Genomic DNA, 19315 nt, shown 5'->3' on the forward strand with positions numbered 1-19315 from the left:
ATTGAACGCTAGAGTGTGCTGTGACACTGGAACTATTCATTGCAGCTAGGGAAAGTCTGTGAGTGTATTGTTTTTTTGTTTTTCCTTCCTGCTCTGGAAAACAATCTTTTTGTCTATACTCAAACAGGTTGGTTAAATGAAACAATCTGTGTGGATTAGTTTCCAGTGGTGCTGTGAGCTCTTTGGATTATGGGTGGGGAGGAGAGAGTTTCTTTCAAATGGCTGGAGGGATGCAGGTTATTATCAAATGTGCAGTTAGGTGAGCGTTGCAAGAGGAGTTGGAGAAAGAGATGAAGTAGAGAAACGACATCAGAATAAAGACACTCACTAAGATGTACAGACATGCTCTTAGTTAAATGAACAAGACAGCAGAAAACCTGATGCCTTTTCCTATTGTCTGTTCTTCCTTTTCTGATTCTTTCGTGTTTTTTATTCTCTTATGGTCTTTACTATCTGAAATAAAAACTGGAAGCTGGTTTATCTAGACTTCAGACATAAGTGGTCCCATTGTTGAAACTGAAGAATAATTTAGATGCTGTTGGCAGGCCTCCTGTTCAACACAGCTCTAGCTAGATCATGTTGCTCAGGACCTGGTCCAACTGACTTGTGATATTTCCAAGGGTGTAGATACCTCAGCCTTTCTAGGCAACACGTTCAAGGGTATGATCATCTTTATGGTAGATTTTTTTTCTATACCTAACTGGGATTTCCCGTTTAGCAGTTTGTGCCTATCACTTCTTACTCCATATGCACCACTAAGGAAATGGTTGCCGCGTCTTTTTTCACAGAATAACAGAATCACTAAGGTTGGAAAAGACCTATAAGATCATCCAGTCCAACCATCCACCTATCACCAATGGTTCTCGCTAAACCATATCCCTCAACACAACATCCAAATGTTCCTTGAACACCTCCAGGGAAGGGGATTCCACCACCTCCCTGGGCAGCCCATTCCAGCGCCTGACCACCCTTTCAGAGAAGTAGTATTTCCTAATATCCAGCCTAAGTCTTCCCTGGCACAGCTTGAAACCATTCCCTCTAGTCCTATCACCAGTTATACGGGAGAAGAGGCCAACCCCCAGCTCGCTACAACCTCCCTTCAGGTAGTTATAGAGAGCAATAAGGTCTTCCCTGAGCCTCTTCTTCTCCAGACTGAACAATCCCAGCTCCCTCAGCCGCTCCTCATAAGGCCTGTGCTCCAGACCCCTCACCAGCCTTGTTGCCCTTCTTTGAACACGCTCCAGGGCCTCAACGAACTTCCAGTTACAGTTGAAAGCAACAAGACCTCCTCTTTGCAAGCATATGTTGGTTTTGGTTCTTTCTGTCACGTGTCCCTAATTTCGGTGGTGCTTGTACAGGATATTTTCCAGCATGCCAACATCTTTCTTGTATTGAGGGGCACAAATACAACACTCTGTATGTAGTCTCATACATACAACACAGAAGGGAAGAGTAATTTCTTTTGACTGTATGGCTATGCTTTTGCTAGTACAGACTAGTATGCTTTTGGCCTTTGCTGCAAGGACACATACTGATTCATCTTAGACTTGCTGCCTACCAGGACTACATGAGTCCTTTTCTGCAAGGCTGCCTTCTAGCCAGTTATCCTCTGTCTTGTACTGCTGTATTGGGATACTCTCTTTCAAATATGAGACTTCACATTTGCCTTGTTTTCCCATTTTTCCAGCTTCTTGAGGTCCTTCTAAATGGCAACCCAGCATCCAGCATGTGCACCCCCAGCCTGTCCCCATCTACTTGTGACCTTGCTGAGAATACATTCTATCCGACCACCAAATAATTGGTGAAGACATTAAATATTATATCAATTCTTAAGGCCCATCACCAATAGTTGGTTCCCAGTTGAGCTTTATACAGTTCATCCAGAACCATCCATCTTGTAGTCCATATACCTTGTCCATGCTTTTCAGACTGATTATAAGGATACACTGTATGTGCAGGCTGAGTATAAAGACTTGTCTAGCGAAAGGCAAATGAAGTGATTTTCTTTGCTCTCTGTTTGTCTGCAGAGCCAGTCATCCTATTGTAGAAGGTAGTTATGTTGTTCAGACAGAATTTGCCAGTAGTTGATGAATCCCGAAATGACTTAGAGAAGGATTTGTTCCACAAACTTTATAAGGTTTGAAGTGACACTGATCAGACTGTAGTTCCCCATGTCCTTCTTGAAGATGGGTATAATGTTTAGCTTTCTCTAATTGTTATGAGAAATTGTTCTTCTCTGCATGCATGATAATTTAGATTCATCGTTCTTGAATGTAAAAGATGAAAATGAAAGATCTTCCAAATAAGCTTCATCCAGTGTGGTATATGGTGACAGAATTGGTTGTTCCAAATTGAACCAAGTTGCACAACATTCTTTTTTTTTTTTTCCAGTGATGTACTTCTGATTCATTGTCATAATCAGTACACCTTGGATTCTTCTTTTTCTTTTCAAGCTGAAAAATGCTTAGCTTAACTAGTTGCCCTTCAGCCTTTTTCTTTGGACTGAATTTTCTTTCCCTTTGCTTTGTACCACAGTCATGCTGTTTATTCTTTGAGAAGTTAATAGAATTTCCTAATTTTGTTTGTTAGTTTGAACATCACTGCTTATTATATCCATTAACGTTAACTTATGATGATATTCTTTTAGCTAACTTACTCTCAAAAATTATAAATAATGTGGCTGCAATATAAGTAAGCTAGAAATGAAAGGTATGGGAAATTCATTTAAAAAAAAAAAAAAGCTTTGTGGCACTTAGCTCCTTACAGAATTTCCAGATTTATCATGCTTATCTGTTATGACCTGATACTTTTGTTCAGCAAAACAGGATTTTCTAAGCTGCCCTTTTTTTTTTTTTCTGACAGAAGATTAAAAACAAACAAAAACTCAACTTTTTTTCAACCCTTTTTCCCCAAGTATTCTTTGATCCTCATGGAAAAAGCATTGCAAATTAGTAATGTCAAGTGAAAGGAAACTGGCAGCTCTATGGATGGATGATCAATGTGGACAGTGGTAAAGCAGATTTGATCACTCTTGTCATGGAGTTGTTGATTCGTGGGTCAATTCTGGAATAAAGATTACCCAGAAACAGCCAATTTGGAAAGAACTGTACTTTCTTGGTTTTTTCTCCATACGTTGTTGCACTGACTTTCTTTTTAGTGTCTGATATGATCACCATTACTTAAAATGGAGGCAAAGTCTCATCTTGACTCATATGAACTGTATTTTTCCAGTGGAAACAGAAAAGCAATATGAGCTGGCAGAAGGTGGATCTGCTGGGTTTGATTCATGGGAGTGACACTGCAAAGAGCTTATTTTGAAAGTCCACTGTTACGCCTTGGCAGATGTTAACATTTGTTTGTTCTACTCTTTGAGTAGACGGCTGTTTGGTGGACAAGATTACATTTTGTGACAAAAAGCTGGGCATGGTTCACTGAAATGTTGTTTTTGGTAATGGATGTTCCTTTTCAGGTTTTTTGAGATCCTGCCTTCATTGCTTAGCAGTACAAATCATGGTTCTTGTTGTCCTTGGAGTTGCGTAGTGGGGGAAATAATTCCAGGCAGAGAACTTAGTAGTTACTGGAATTCTCTTATTAGATAGCTTTCTGTAGATGTTTCCCCCTTTCCAAGTGTTTGTGGCCACTTACGGAGGATTACCAAAGCCATAAAGAAAATTGAGACTGATTTATTGAAATACCAACACCATTAGAATTTTTTCAATGCCATAGAATAATTCAAAAAAGTCTGTTAGCATTTCATAGTATGTTATAAAACTTTTTAGAGTTATGGAAATTGCAAAAGTTGCCAAAGGGAGAGATTAAATAACAAAAGTAGGTCTCTCTTGTTTTATTGATGTAGGATTATTTTGTCAAATACACTGTGTCTTAAGGTATAGAATATACCAATTCTGACTTATTTTTGTAGACAGATTAACATCTTAGAATGGGATAAAATGTCTTCCTTCTTGGCAATTCTTTATTGTTATTTCAGGATTTTTTTCTGATCCAGTTAATTCTAGTTACATGCTGTTCATATGAATATGGGTGGTTGCAGGACATACACTGGAAGTCCATATTTTCTGGGCTTATACTTGAGGAAATAATTTGCTAGTGCTATTGTAGTACTGGCTCTTTTTACATGAAATATTTAATTTGAACGCAGGATTTTTCTGTCTTGAAGCCATGTTCTTTCCATGTGAATTCCAAACAGATTTACAGTGCATTCTGTCAATGCATAACTTGATTGAATATTTTACAGGTTTAAATATATCTATATCTATATATCAGTTTTGTATATCTCTATCAATCTATCTATATTATTTTTAAGTGCTTTTGTTCAAATGCTCAAATGTTAGGAAATGCTGGAGTTAGTGTTCAAACTGAAAATCCAGTAAGTTCTGGCATTCAGAAAGGAGTATCAGTGTCTCCTCATGTCACAGTATCACATTTAAAGACAAACTCAGCATTACTTTATAATGCCTATCTTCTGGGGAAAAAAAAAAAAAAAAAAAAAAAGAAAGATACAAATTTATAATTAGCTACTTTGAATTTGTAATCAATTATGATTAAGGAAAATCCATTGTTAGTGACTTCCACCCTCCTTTCCTTCCTTTTTCCAGATTTGTGGCTCGAAGTAGCCCAGGTCCAGAAGGCCACGTTTTGGATTCTCCTCAGCTAGAGAGCCATAAGTAAGTTTGACTCACTTAAATTCCAGAATTTGTTTTCTCTCTGTCATGCTGACCTTGTTCTCAAGGTTGTCTCATAATGTCTTCTGCTTTTTTGCAGTCCTTGGTTGGCAACATCACCAACTAACTCTCCTGTCATGGCACCTGTCATGTTTGCATCTATTGTAGAGGAAGAGCGCCAGCAAGAAGCTGCTCTTATTAGGAGCAGAGAAAAACCCTTGGCTTTGATCCAGGTAAAGTGCTAAGTTTCTGCAGCTGGGTATTAACACCAGGAGTTTCCATTGGCTGTTTTAGAGATCAGTTTTTAGTATTAATTATGTATCATTATACTTAACATCACTTGTAAAATGGTGTTAAATATCATTTAATAATACCATCTTCTTGCAATTTGGTAAGGTAGATCTATATTAAATTGACTATTGAATCCATGGCTGATAGATTTTCAGAATCACAAAATAGTTGAGCTCAGAGTCTGTAAATAGTCTAGTCTAATGGAGGCCTTTATGGAAAGTCTGCTTCAGTGTCCAGCCACCCACAGTGAAAAAAAGATTATGTTGAAATGAAATTTTCTGTATTTCAGTCTCTGTTCATTGCTTCTTGTCCTGTTGCTGGACATGACTGAGGCATTTAGCTCAATCTTCTTTACTTTCTCTGATCAGCTGTTTATACACATTGATAAGATTTCCCTTTATCTTTTCCTTGCTAAGCAACTGCAGCTCTGTTAGCTTCTCCTTGCACATCAGAGAGTCCAGGCTTTTAATCCTTTTTGTGTCTTTTTACTGTTTCTCTTGAAATACTGGGGAGTCCATAACTGGGCTCAAAACTCTAAATGTTTCTTGCCAGTAGAGGGAAGAATCATCTCAATCTACTGACAGTGCTGTCCCTAATAGAGGGACTCTTCTTCGATGCAAGACCACATGGGTGACTTAGAGTCAACTTGCCTACCAGGACTCCAAGTCCTTTTCTGCCAAGCTACTTTGTATTCAGTTGGCTGGTGTATGTGCTTGTGCTTCACTCTTCTCATAAGCAGGAGTTTACATTTTCCTTTCTTGAACTTGATGGGATTCCTCTCAGCTAATTCCCCAGACATGCTGGATACCTTCAGAATGGCAGCACAACTCACTAGTGTGCCAACCACTCCCCCTGATTTTGTCATCTACAACCTTGCCAAGGGTGTGTTATGTCACATTACACAAATCATTAATGTAGATGGTAAGCAGTACTGAGCCTAGTCTTGATCTTGGTAATTAATACTAGCAGCTAGCTTGTGGTATTAATACTAGCAGCTGTTGCACTAACATGGTCTTTGAGACATAGTTCATAATCCATCTAAGACTACCAATTCAGGTAGTTTTCAGTCCATCTTACTTAAATTCATCAAGTCTATGCTTCAGCTTATTTGTGAGGATGTGGGAGACAGTGTTGAAAGGCTTGAAGAAATAAACAATGTCCACCACTTTCTCTTCATCCACCAAGCCACCCTTATATGATGAGAATGCTGTTGGTTTCACTAGGCATGATTTCCCCTTTATAATGTATATGCTACCAGATAGCCTTCCTATTCTGCACGTGTTTAGAAATAACCTCCAGGAGGATTTGTTTTATCATGTTTCCAGGGATAAAGGTGAAGGTGACTGGCAGTTAGTTCCCAGATGCTCCTTCTTGCTCCTCTTGAAGATGACATTTTGCTTCCTTCTAATTTTCAGGAACCTCCTTCTACCACCGTGACCTTTCAGAGTATTTTCTACAGTGGCCTTGCAGTGATACTGGCCAGCTCCCATAACACTCTCTTAACAATATGAGTTCATCCCGTCGGTGTCATGGGTATATGGATGTCTGGTTTATTAAAATATTTCTTAACTTTGTCATCCTCTGCTGAGGGTAAATCTTCTTTTTCTCCCCAGACTTTCCCACTGGTCTCAGGGACCAGGAATTACTGAAAGCTAGTCTTTCTACTGCAGATGAAAATAAAGAAGGCTAATTGTTCCTCAGCCTTGTCCATCTCCTTTCTCTTTCAGCTGTGAGCTTATGTTTTCTCTAGTATTGTTTTTTTTTGCAACTTTTTTATTGCCTTTCATGTCACTTTCAGGATTCAAATCTGTCTGGGCTTTTAATTTACTAATTCAGTTCCTGCATGCTTAGACAACAGTTGTATTTTTCTTCTGGGTCATCTGTCTTGGCTTGCACCTTGTATGCACTTCCTTCTTGTATTAGAGTTTTGTAAGGAGCTTTTTGTTATCCATGCAGGCCTCCTGCCATATTTGTTAGACTTCCTGGTCATTGGACCATTATTAAGCTGGGAAGCACTGATCTTAAAATCAAGCAGGTCTTCTGGATCCCTTTTCTTTCAAGGGCCTGAGATTTTTTCCAAGTAGATCCCTGAACAAATCATAATCTGTTCTTCTGAAGGTCTAGGGTTGTGATTCTGATATGTCTTGTTCCCCTCTCATGAGATGGTGCAAGATCTCAAGGTTAGAGTAGCCAAGGCTGCCCTTGACATTATCATCCTTGACATCTGACAGTGTCTCCCTTCTTCATTTCCTTGATCACCTGTGAGAGGAAGTCATGAGAGCAAAACTTCTGGAGTACTTGTGCCCTTCTGTGTTGCCCTTCCAGCAGAGATCAGGGTCTCTGATGGGGGCCAGAGTCTGCAAGCATAAGGCTTCTTTCAGTGGTTTGAAGGAGACCTCAGGCAGTACTGCTTCCTGATGAGGTCTATATCAGATGTACTCAGGGCCACCACAGCCTGTTCATAACTATTAGTGGCGTATGTGCCAATCTAACACTGAAATACGTGTTCTTTTTTTGTTCCAGATTGAGGAGTGTGCTATTCAAGATTTGTTAATCCATTATGAAGCTTTTGACAACCCTGATGAATTTGTGACTGTTGAAAGGGCTCCACAGGGACCTATGGCCACACCTATGTGGAACAAGCACTAATTCGTACTGTTAACAGCCCATATTATACGTGCACTTCTGAAATCCTTATTACAAGCAGAATGAGACTGGTAAAACATAAATCATGTAACTTTTAACATCAGCATTAAAAATTGCACATAATCAGTAGGTATTTGGTAGAGATAATGGAAGTAATTTGTTCACTGTGTCTTTCACCCACAGCATATATTGTATGTATGGTTTGAGAGAATTTCTTTAACAAGCCCTGTTTAATTAGTAGTGTCACATGAAGATGTAGATTGGAAATGCGTTTGCTAATTTAAATTGTAAAGGTTTTTTGTTGAACTTACAGGTGGCTGAAAAGCAAGTGCTTATTTTGTGATTTAATGTGGAATTGATTGTGCAGAATTATACATCTTTAAAGTTTATTTGGGGGGTTACATTTTTCAGAGCTTTCTGGCAAATTGGGAATATAGCAAAAAGTTCGTGCTTGAACTTGATGTAAAAGTACAGTTTGATAATGCAGTTTTCCTTAACTAATGTAAGTATGTGCTGGTTTTCTGACTGCTGTGACCAGTACGTTTTACTGTTATGCTCCACAATGAACTTCTGTGCTGTACCTAACCATTGCCTGCTCTCAGTTTGGTTATGCATGTTCTTTTCACTGTTGTGAGACTGGCCTTTGAGCAGTCAGTTCCATTGTGAAGTACACAGTTGAATACAACGTGGTGGCACTTAATTAGCTCATCTGTAGTCTTATTCTGGTAAATATGGTACAGTTTTAGAACCACAGTGTTTAAGGTACGATTCACTTGAAGTGCTGAGGAAATGCAAGGTCCATACATTCATTGTTAAAGCTAAAGCTACCGAGATGAATGCTTGATTGTGGAATTTGTAAATGCGTAACCTTGCAAAGATTATCATAGGTGGCTTTCAGCATTGTGTTTTCTGAAGTTCTCTGTGCCTGGTTTAAAAAATTTATATATGTATGTAAAAGAAAAGAAAAAAGGATAGCCTTATCTACAGTATTCTGTTTAGTTTGTCTGTTTGCATAGGTGTGTTTGAACTTCTACTTTTTCAATAGTGTCAATACTCACAAACTCTGGAAAACTGGAATTGAAAGAGCTGCAGATGATGAATGTAGAGAATTGATCACTGTGTGATAAGAGTTGAGTCTTGAAAAAATGCTGTGTAGATATGTCTAATGGTTTCAGGTTAAGCTACACCAAAAAATCCTCCACAAAAGTTGTAAACAAATGCAATAAACCATAAAACCTTGATTTACCCAAAGTTGGTATACTTTTACATGCTGTTTATCTACAATCAATACTTTAGGTAAGTATAGAGTAATACGAAAGTACTTGTCATATGTATGAAAAAACTGTAGCCATTTTGGAGCTACACAGAAAAAGGAAGATGTGAATTTTAATTTTATTTTAAATTCTATTGCTGATTCTTTCAATATACTGATAATTTCATCAAGTGAAATTATCTTTGAAGAAGGCTCCAGGGAGATCTCATTGTGGCCTTCCAGTATTTGAAAGGAATGTATAAACAGGAGGAGGAATAACTGTTTATGAGGGTGGATAGTGATAGGACAAGGGGGAATGGTATTAAACTGAGACAGGGGAGGTTTAATTTAGATATTAGGAGGAAGTTTTTCACACAGAGAGTGGTGACACACTGGAACAGGTTGCCCAAGGAGGTTGTGGATGCCCCATCTCTGGAGGCATTCAGGGCCAGGCTGGATGTGGCTCTGGGCAGCCTGGTCTGCTGGTTGGCAACCCTGCACATAGCAGAGGAGTTGAAACTCGATGATCATTGTGGTCCTTTTCAACCCAAGCCATTCTGTGATTCTGTGAAGTGCTTTGCATGATTCAGTGCACAGGGCCTTAGTGTCTGCTGAATCAATCCTTTGAGATTGAAAGAAAGCTTATACATTTTGATAAACAGCAATAAAAGCACTAGGCTTTTCCAAGCCTGAACTCCATTTGTTAAATCACTTGGAAGTTGCTTATATGCACTTCAATTATTTTCTTCAAAATTGTTTATGATATGTTGTTTTAAATGTCAATCTTAAGTTGTTATCAGAGAATTCCTGTTCCCATGGTGCTGATGAGCTTGACTGCTTTTAAAGTCTGGGTTTATTGCAGTAGTTTGTTTATTCTTTGTCACTGGTTCTAAGCTGAGTAAGCTTTAGTTTCTGTTTTTATTTCCTCAGAACTTTGAATTTAAGAGTGTAAAATGCCTGGAATGTAGTTAAATCTGTCAAAGTCTAGTGGAAACAGAAACAGTATTTTCTAAGTCACTCTATATGCTTTTGCACATATGAAAGCCCAAACAGAAATCCAGAACAAGACAACAGCATCAACAGATATAAATATCTTTTCTATGGAAGTAGTAGTACTTGAAATTTTCTTCAGTTACATACTTTGCTTTGATCTAAAACAGTGTCACTTCCTCAGATTAATGTCATGTCAGTCTTAACTGCGTCATCATTGAGACTGAAATAAACCTCTGAAGATTACCTAGTCCAACCTGTCCAGCCCAAACCAGCTCAACTGGGAAGTCTGTCTCTGTTTTCTTCCCCTTTGCCCCTTTGACTGTTTGTACACTTTATTAACCCTGACCCTTCTCTTCTCCTGACTGAACAATCTCTACTCTTTTAGTCTTTCCTCATACTGAAATATATTTCAAAATCAAAACTTCACAACAGCTTTTTTTGCACATAAGTACTTTTCTCCTCCATCATTTATCTCTTAAACATCAGACACTTTTGAAAGATAAATAAAACGTCCAAATTTATTTACAAAGGCTTCAGCAAAGTTTTTTGCTACAGGGAAGTTATGCTATGCCTTTAAAGTTCTGAAGTTTAAATGGCTGTTCTTTCTCCCTCATTTTAAATAGTTGGAATAGAGAAACTTCGTGTTCTCTTGACAGTGCTCAACTGAAAACTGGAACTGTCTGTTCCAGTATTGGAGTAGTGTTCTTCAGCTGCATAACAATCTGAACTTCTTTGTTGCTGAAAGAGATGCTTATTCTCATGTGCACAGTTTAAGTCAGAACAGGTTACTGGATTATTAAATATCATCTTCAGAATAGGAAGGTAAAAGATTGATTTTTAAAATGAAGCAACATTACCTCTAAGCATTTTAACTTTTATAATAACATCAGAGAATGAGCAAGGTTGGCGTGCTAGCATTATGGTGACCTTTGCAGTAACAGGAAACTGGTTTACAAAGGTATCAAATGGTCTCTGATTGGATACCATGCATTGTATCCACCACAAGTCTGTAGAACTGCATTAAAGAGCCTGTTAATTGAATTATTTCATCTACAAAATACAGTGCCCTTCACCTGGTGACATGTGGATGAGGTACCAAAAGGTGAGTGTCTCCTGTTGAGGTTCTAGCTGTGACAAACCTCAGAAATACTCAGAGGGAAGGAAGCCAGCAGAGCTTGCTTGAATACAGAAATCCTCATGACCACTCTCTAGTACTATAAAACCTGAAACTTCGTTAAGGTTAGTCATATATCTGCTAATTTCTAAACGCAATGAGAGCAATATAGTAAGTATTTCTATGAATGTTCTTGGGGGAACATTGTGGGCAGGATCTGGAGATACATTCAAGTTCTTAGACTCAGGAACTTGAAACTTTTTTTTTTTTTTTTCTTACTCATTACCTGCTTTCTAAGTTAATGTAGCCTGGAATACTTACGCTCCTGGTTTTATTCTTGGAGTGTCATTTTAGGTATTTAACTTTGAGAAAGTACTTAATTGTAGAAGGCCAACAAATTTGCATGACCATAATATATGTTCTGTATGAAAATGTTTTTAGTAACAATACAGCAAAGCAGTTCTCTGAGTTCAGGAAGTGCCTCGGATGGCTTGTGTGATTTTTCTTGTGTAGGAGATAAGCATCAGACAAGCTAACTAAAAAGTTCTTGCTTTCCAAGCAACGGTTTTTTGCACTGTACTGTATTCTAAGGTACACACACACACACACCCAAACCAGCTCTTGGGTACCTTCAGGGATTTGTGTTGCCCTACTGCTTCAGCTCCAGGAGCTTCAAAGACCTTGTTTGGGTAGGGAGTTAGGTGTGAAGAAGCAAGAATCTCCTGGAGATGAAGTTGTTTCTCAGGTTCACTATCTTTATTCTTCCAGCAAAGACTCCTGATTTTTCTTTCCCTCCCCCTCTAGAAGCACATACTGAATGCTATTTTTTTTTAAATGTTGCTTGTCTTTTATTTTTTCCTTCTTGTCAGTTGAAAAAAATGAGGAAAGAATTGGAGCAAAATTTTGCGAGGACTTCAGATAAGGGTTAGCTGGAGCTAAAACTTTTGACAGATCAAATGTGGTCGTTTGGTCACCTTTCAGAAATTTACCTAACTTTATTAAGATGTTGCTTCAAATGTGTTTTGTTTCCTCTTAATTTGCATGACAGAAATGCAAACATCTCTGTTTTGATATAATGTAGAAATATCCCTGATCCAGGCCCCAGGGAGGTGGCACACCCCCCCCTAAGGATAGGGGCAGGCCGACATGTTGGGCCCTCAGTTCCTCTTAGAAGGAGTCATGTATGTAGATTTCAGCTGGAAACTGAAATTAGGGCTTGGAGTAGATGCTTGTTGGCTGAGCTCCTTTTGCAGTCAGTGAAGAGTTAAACAGTGGAGCTAAAGGAGTGTGAAAGTCCTGAGGCAGGCTACTGATGAGAAGTCAGTTGAATTCTATCCAGGCTGTGGTGCTGCCTTGGCTGGATCTCCACAGCTCTGGTCAGAGCTCAGACGCTTTGTATCATAGAATTGTTGAGTTGGAAGGGACCTTTAAACGTCATTTAGTCCAACTTCTCCTACAATGAACAGGGACTACAGCTAAACCAGGTTGTTCAGAGCCCTGTCCAGGCTGACCTTGGATGTCTTCAGAGACGGGGCAACTACCACCTCTTGGGGCACCCTGTTCCAGTCTTTTTGTCCCCCAGCTTGCACTGATAGGAATTTAGCATGTGAAGGTGATTTGTTATTTGTGGGTGATTTTTTTTTTTTTTTTGCTTTGTTTTGTTTTTGTTTTTTGTGTCTCAGCCTTAAGAAAGTAGGATGAGAATTTCTTGTTTAATGTTTTCATGGTGACACCATCAGATTGTCAAAAGTCTAAGCTTTGTCCCAGAGCATCTCCTTCAGGCAGCTTTGTTAGGAGAACACCAGGGTACCAGGACACCCAGGTCCTTCTCCGCAGAGCTCCTTTCCAATAGGTCAGTCCCTGACCTGCACTGATGTTTCTGGTTATTCTTCCCCAGGGGTAGGACTCTACATTTGCCCTTGCTGAACCTCATACTCTCCACCCAACTTTCCATGCTTGTTTAGTTTTGTTTGCATAAGTTATATTACATGTATCAAAACCAGATAAGCAAGCAAGCAAAAGGAGCTCGCTTCAGCAAGTGCACTGAGTTTTCTCTGCAATAATAACATACAAGCATCTGCAGTGCCAAGAGTCTGCTACCTTAATAGAAAAAATAACTTTTTTTTCATTCTCAAATAATAAAGTAAGCAAGAAAAATTGACCCCAAAAGCTTATTTTATGTTTTTCTATACTTCCTGCTGGTTTTTTTCCTCCTATTCCTCAAAAGTTTTTTCTAGGAAGACACAGAGAATTTAACAATCCAAATGCGCTGGATTCCCAACTAATTTATATCAATGATAAATCACTTAAATATCTACATCTCAGACTAAAGTGGCTTTTAAGAAATTGAGTCTTAATCTAATCGTTTCACCATGCTGTAATTCTGCAGGAGTATGTCAGTAAACCCTAACTGCAAGGAAGGAGCTGTCTGTTTCACAGGGTATGCTCTTTTAGGTGGGAGAATGCCAGGCACCCCTTGTTTCAAGCACAGAAGCTACATCTGCTCCATGAGGCTGTCCATAATGTCTATACACTGAGTGAAGAGGTCATGAGAACCGCACTGCAAATACCAGTAACGTGCTCCAGCTTAGTTCTCTCCAGACATAATGATTCATCAGCTGTTACTGCCTTGCAGGGTGACTGAGCTTTTTAGGTTATTTTCTGTCTGTCAGTTTGTTCTGATGCAGACCCCTAACTACTGCTTAATGTCACCGATGGCGGCACAGCACTTGAGTATGAGAACTACACTCATGCCATCTAGTGTCACAATGCTCAGAACAACAGGTAATAACCTAGCAAAAAAGAAAATGCAGACTGTGTTAAGTACAACAGTGTCTTGTGTTTTGCTTGTGCAAATTCACAGATCCATTTAGCCTGCATTTAGATGCTGTCTTTATTGCAAAGGAAGGGGAAAATATACAGAATCCCAGTCCTTTTCCTAGTGTGTATATTTTAAGATGTTTACAAGACACACTGCCCACATATAAGCATGCTGTGAAGATAAAAATTAAGCCATCAAGCTGTGAACACAGTGGGGCTTCCAGGATCCCGTCTTTGTAAATGCATTGTACAAGTGGCTGACAGCATCAGGGCTGATGGAGAATGTGTATGCATGCATGTGTGCATAACCATAACTCTGATTTGTTTACACTTACAGGATTTAATTATATTGTACCACTTCAGCAAACGGAGTTGGGATGTTATCTGTCATCTCCATCTTTATGTACTGTGCAATCTCTTTATTTGATAGCATGGACGCTATAATAGCGCACTTTCTTTAATATACATAAATTGGTAGTGAACCTTTTCATCTGAACATTATCTCCATACTCTGCAAATATTAATGAGTAAGCCTCACTGTATCTGTGAAGGACAGTAACAGGGAGCTGTTACTCACCTTCCAGAAGGAGGTCATCAATGTGTGAGTTACAAACTGGTGACTCAGATTCAGTGCTAAATGTCATGCCATGTTCTGAGGGAAAATCTGGGAGTCTCTTCTTCCAGCTGTCCATCCCAGTCACACACACACAGCTTGTAGCTTTTCTGAGCTCAGCTATACACAAATCATAAAACCATAGAATCACAGAATGGCTTAGGTTGGAAGGGAGCCCAGTTTCAACCCCCTGCCATGGACAGGGCTGCTACCCACCAGATGAGGCTGCCTGGGGTTCCATCCAACCTGGCCTTGAGTGACTCCTGGGATCCGCTGCCAATCTAGGCAAATGCCACTGAAGCAGGGCTTGTTCCTCCCTTTCTTGGGCTTTCTGAGGCATGCAGCCTTGTGACCAGAGCTGCCAGTTGGGGGTAAGCTCTGCTGTTTCCTGCCCTGAAGGATCTGTGTGCTCTCCACAAGGTGGTTGAGCTGCATCTCTCTTTTAGTTTCGTTCTATGTTCACAGGCAATTATTAGTCTTGTGAAATAATATTTCCATCAAATAAGTGCTTGGTGGGCCTTTGGCAACCCGATGGTGGTTGTTCTGGGAAGTTCTAGTGTGATGTTTGCTTAACCAAATGCAGTGGCAATGGTTTCCTTGGAGGTAGGCCCAGCAATGTCAAGCACATGCCTGCAGCTTGGAGGAATGACAGTGGCCTCTGAGATGGCTGAGAGAGAGGTGAAAACTGTGGGCAGTTTCTTGGTGGCCGTGCGGAAGTATCTGATACAGAAATGTCTTCCAATTCTCTCAGCCTCTGGAAAATCTTCAGGTCTAAACTGAATTTCCTGGGTTTTGCAGCACCAAATCAAAATGATTCCCAAAAACGAAGCTCGGCTTGGAGGTGGGGGCAGTATCACAGAGGAAAAAAAAGATGGCAAAACGATGCAAGTGAAAAATCAGAAGTTTAATTGGTTTAAAAATATAATAATAGTATTTTGTTATATTTTGAGGCATGTGATGTCACTGTATCCATGCAGTTTCAGAAGAGCTGTGAGGGCTGGGCAGTGGTACAAATGGACAGAGGTGGGAACTGTACTGCTAGGGCTCTCTTCTTGCTGATGACAGCAGAAAGGAAGTTTTGGCTGAGTTTCTGAAAACTCAATGGGAATTGCAGGCTGTAGTTGTTTATGCTGTCCCACATTCATTCTCATCTCACGAATTCCGATCTCCACATTCCTAGAAGTACCGTTTCGAGGATTTATTTCATCCTTTTCTTCCTCTTCCTTTGCAACTCCATAAGGAGCAGCAATAACTAAAAGCACAATATTGATAAATCATCACAGATTTTTTTCCTCTGAAGCATGAAGTAACAGTTTGCAGTGCAAACTTTATTCTGTGAAAAGGTTGCAAGGATTTCACTTTAAGTGGTAAAGACAGAATATGTATGTGATTTTATTGTTATATGCTTACTTTTCCTACCTGAAGAGTAGACATAAACAGCACCCAGAAATTTCTAATGTTTCAGTGTGAAAGTCTTATATGCATACTGTCATTAAATTGCATCTTTTATGTTGTTCAGAAGTTGAAAATTGCCACTTTAGTTAGAGTCATGCCCAAGTGCTTGCAGTTCTGAAGCTGGATTTAATCTCTCTTGGGATTGTGCCTTCATTAGCAAAAACCTGCTGTGTCACAGGCACTGTGAACTACCTCTCAAAGGTGCCTTTCTGCTTCTCGCTCCAGAGCTGATAGCCTTATGTAGTGTCTGCAGTGTTGAGTATTTTGAATTAGCTCTGTCAGTTTGTGACTGTTAATGTTCTTCTGAAAGCTCTGATGCTTTCTATCTGAAATACAGGAGGTGCTTGCTGATTCCTGCTGGACTGAGGCAGGGAAACCAAAAGGCATACTGGTCTGTTGAGCGACTCCTACCCTTGGTGCAATGGAGTCTGTCTCCATACTGTGTTCCTCTATCTCAGTTGCATTATTTTTGTGCACAAGCATATGCAGTAGTGTGCACGCAGAAATCTACAATAAAATTTCTAGTTGAAATCTCTGTCTGCTGTAAGCCACAACTGGAAATGCCATTAGTGTGTAATGAGCATCCTTAAAGCCACTACAGGTAGCTTGTATTATTTGTGAGACACTGATAGCTGCTAGTTGTCCTTCTCACCATAAATGAAATTACAGATGAGAAATGATAGAGACACATCCTCTCTGGCTAAGGATTGTGTGCTGCCTAGAAAGAGTCTCTTTCCACTTCAAATAAAGGAAAAATTTGACTGTCTTAAGTAGGAGCACATTTAAGTTATGCTTTGCTTTATTATTTGTACTCATATTTTCAGGAAAGGTGGTGAATGGATGTGGCTCTGGGCAGCTTGGTCTAGTGATTGGTGACCCGGCCTGTAGCAGTGGGTGGGGTTGAAACTAGATGATCTTTGAGGTCTTTTTCAACCCAGACCATTCTGTGATGGGAAGAGGTATAAACCATTGGTGATGTCACTATTTCATCTGTTGCCAGTTCTGACATCTGGAGCAGAAAGGAACTATTCCATGTTTCTCATTCTGCAAACGTTACTAATAGCTCATAGCAGCTAGAGCGGATGCAGCGGGTAGCACGAGGGATTGCAAACTCATTGCAGCTTAAAGATTTATCAAGGATTTATTGAGAGCTAATTAATTGAAGCTCATTCTGGAATGAATGAATAGGTAATTAATATTTCTTTAACTCATTAAAAGCGCTATCAATGCTAAGTCAGGATTGGATGCCTGTCTGAAGCAGCATGCTGACATCCAGAAGACTGTAGAATTGGCTTTTTAACTCCTACTTTTGTCTAAATATTTCTAATTTTCAATATTACCTCTTTAGATTCTATTGCTGGCAGTATAACAGTGATTAATTTCAGTTGCTGAAATTCCAGCTTTTCAGGAATAGGCTTCTTTATTACAGTGGCTCTTTTCACAATACTTCTGTTCTCAATGATGCACTCTACCTTTTACACAACGCTTTCAAGTTGGCTCAATTTATCTCCATGTTTTGTGTCTTTATGAGAACAGACAATGCTTCCTTCCACCGCTGGGTCAGCCTGTATAAATGCGAATGTGTCTGTTTTATTTTCCTGTTTCCTTCTGGTGCCAACCTAAAACTTTCATTTAAACGGAATGGCTGGCACTTTCTGTTTAAGAGTTTAACATTCTTGTTCAGTTGACGCATTTTCATACAGCCTGGACAGTTCACCAATTAGCTGGGTACCTCTCAGTTCCCTTAGTGAAGTACCTTTTTTGTTTTTGATATATTTTTAAAAAAATAGCTGTAATAGCAGGCGTTTCTCCTCATATGTTCTTTTCAGGTATTTCTGGATCATCTGTTGGTGATGAAGCTGAGGTGCAAGCCAGCAGCTCACTGCCTTTTGCTGGAGTGACACACCTGCTCTGCCAGCCTGACCTCACATTGAATGCTGATTGCCTTTTCCTTCACCACTTCATTTTTCAGGATGTGGTAGCTGGCTTCCATCTCCTTTTGACAGACAATTTGGAGCTGAGTTTGTATCCTGTAGAAGCTTACTCCATTTGTTGTTTCAGGTGGTGAATCCTTGGAGGATGTTTTAGCCCAAAACCCCCATATGATTCTGTATTGATAGTGCTCAGGATGAGAACCTGCAGTACTTCTGCAGGGTTGATGATCAGCAGATGTTTCACTTCTGAATTAGGGACTGACTCAACACCATCTTGATTTTATCTTATTGTTTTGTGCTAGTTAATTAATATATGCACTTTGTTTTAGTTGGAAACTGTGACTTCTCCACCCTTTGTGAAATTTCAATCTTTTTACCTTTTCCTGTGTCTGATAGTTGTTTATAATGAAGATCCCTTTAGCATCTTTTACAATTTTAATTTACACTACTACGAATTTCATTTTTCTCTCTTTATCTTTTAATTTAATTGCTGCTGTCTTGCTTTTTTTGGGGGGAGTGACTGACGTATACTTTTTGTTTTTGTATTTCTGAAATATCTTGATGAGAAATCTGTCACTGATGTTTTTTTTTTCTTTTTTTTTTTCTTTTTCCTGAAATACTTTACGGGATGACTGTGTAAGACTTATTTCATTGAAGTTTCTACACAACATCACTGGATTTCTCCTTGTGTTCTCTTTGTCTCTTGTACATTTGGTACTGAGTGAGTGCCAATTTATTTTCCATGCCTGTTTTTTTTTTTTTTTGCTTGCTTGCTTGCCATCTCCTCCTCCGTGTATTGTCTCTGCCCCTGTTTAATTTGTGACTTCTGTTTGCATGTACGTTCATTTATCGCGTTGGCTTGGGTCTACAGTGTTTGGAAGAGTTTGCATAAACTTCTTGTGCTTTCATTTCAGCTACTGCATTTTCCATTTCTGTTACTAATGCCATCTGTTTATCTCTGAAAACTGGGACATTACATGAGTCAGACATTTTGTGTAGCTTGATGAAATATTACAGTGTGATTTCTTCAACTTCTTGATTAAAATGTTCAAAAAAGTCTTTTATACATGGCTTTTTTTCTGTGGATTTAAATGGCTTTTGGAGAATTCCTCAGATTTCATTCCCTCGCCCCCTGCTACTTCATGGTTGATTTAAATACTGCTGTTACACAGCAGCATGTTTAAGATGTTTCTCCTCCTTCCACTACTTACCTCCCTCTCCCTTTATCTCCTCTTCTGGCAATTTCATAGTCTACATTAGCTGTAGAAAACTCACTTATTAAACATTTCCTCTGTAAAGTTCATCTGCTTGTAAACAACAATCTGATCTGTTACCAGGTTATCATTGATTATGTTTTATTTACATATGCTTTGTAATATTCATGATACCTGATTTCATGTCTGTTTTTGGGACTTCTGTAATGTTCCATCTAATGTGTTTCTAGCTTGGAGTCATTGTGAAGCCAGCATCACCCTAGAGTTCTCTTTTTGTAGCATCTTTCTGAAATCTCAGTGC

The 19315-nt window shown here is 39.2% G+C and overlaps 1 protein-coding gene across 6 annotated transcripts in view; it reads left to right on the forward strand.

Moving 5' to 3' along the window:
* Window positions 1-18864, forward strand: part of IBTK (inhibitor of Bruton tyrosine kinase) — a 66922-nt gene extending 48058 nt beyond the window's left edge. For 5 of the 6 annotated variants that reach the window (XM_031611250.2, XM_090136092.1, XM_031611249.2 and 2 more), the window contains 3 exons: window positions 4617-4685; window positions 4783-4915; window positions 7497-18864. In XM_031611250.2, coding sequence (XP_031467110.2) covers window positions 4617-4685; window positions 4783-4915; window positions 7497-7622 — 328 coding nt within the window. In that variant the 3' untranslated portion in view covers window positions 7623-18864. The remainder of the gene's footprint in view (window positions 1-4616; window positions 4686-4782; window positions 4916-7496) is intronic. The other variant, XR_016464458.1, reaches the window with a different exon arrangement.
* Window positions 18865-19315: the final 451 nt, after the last annotated feature.

The sequence above is a fragment of the Phasianus colchicus genome, chromosome 2 (assembly GCF_987193195.1).
Source record: "Phasianus colchicus chromosome 2, bPhaCol1.hap1.1, whole genome shotgun sequence".
NCBI lineage: Eukaryota > Metazoa > Chordata > Aves > Galliformes > Phasianidae > Phasianus > Phasianus colchicus.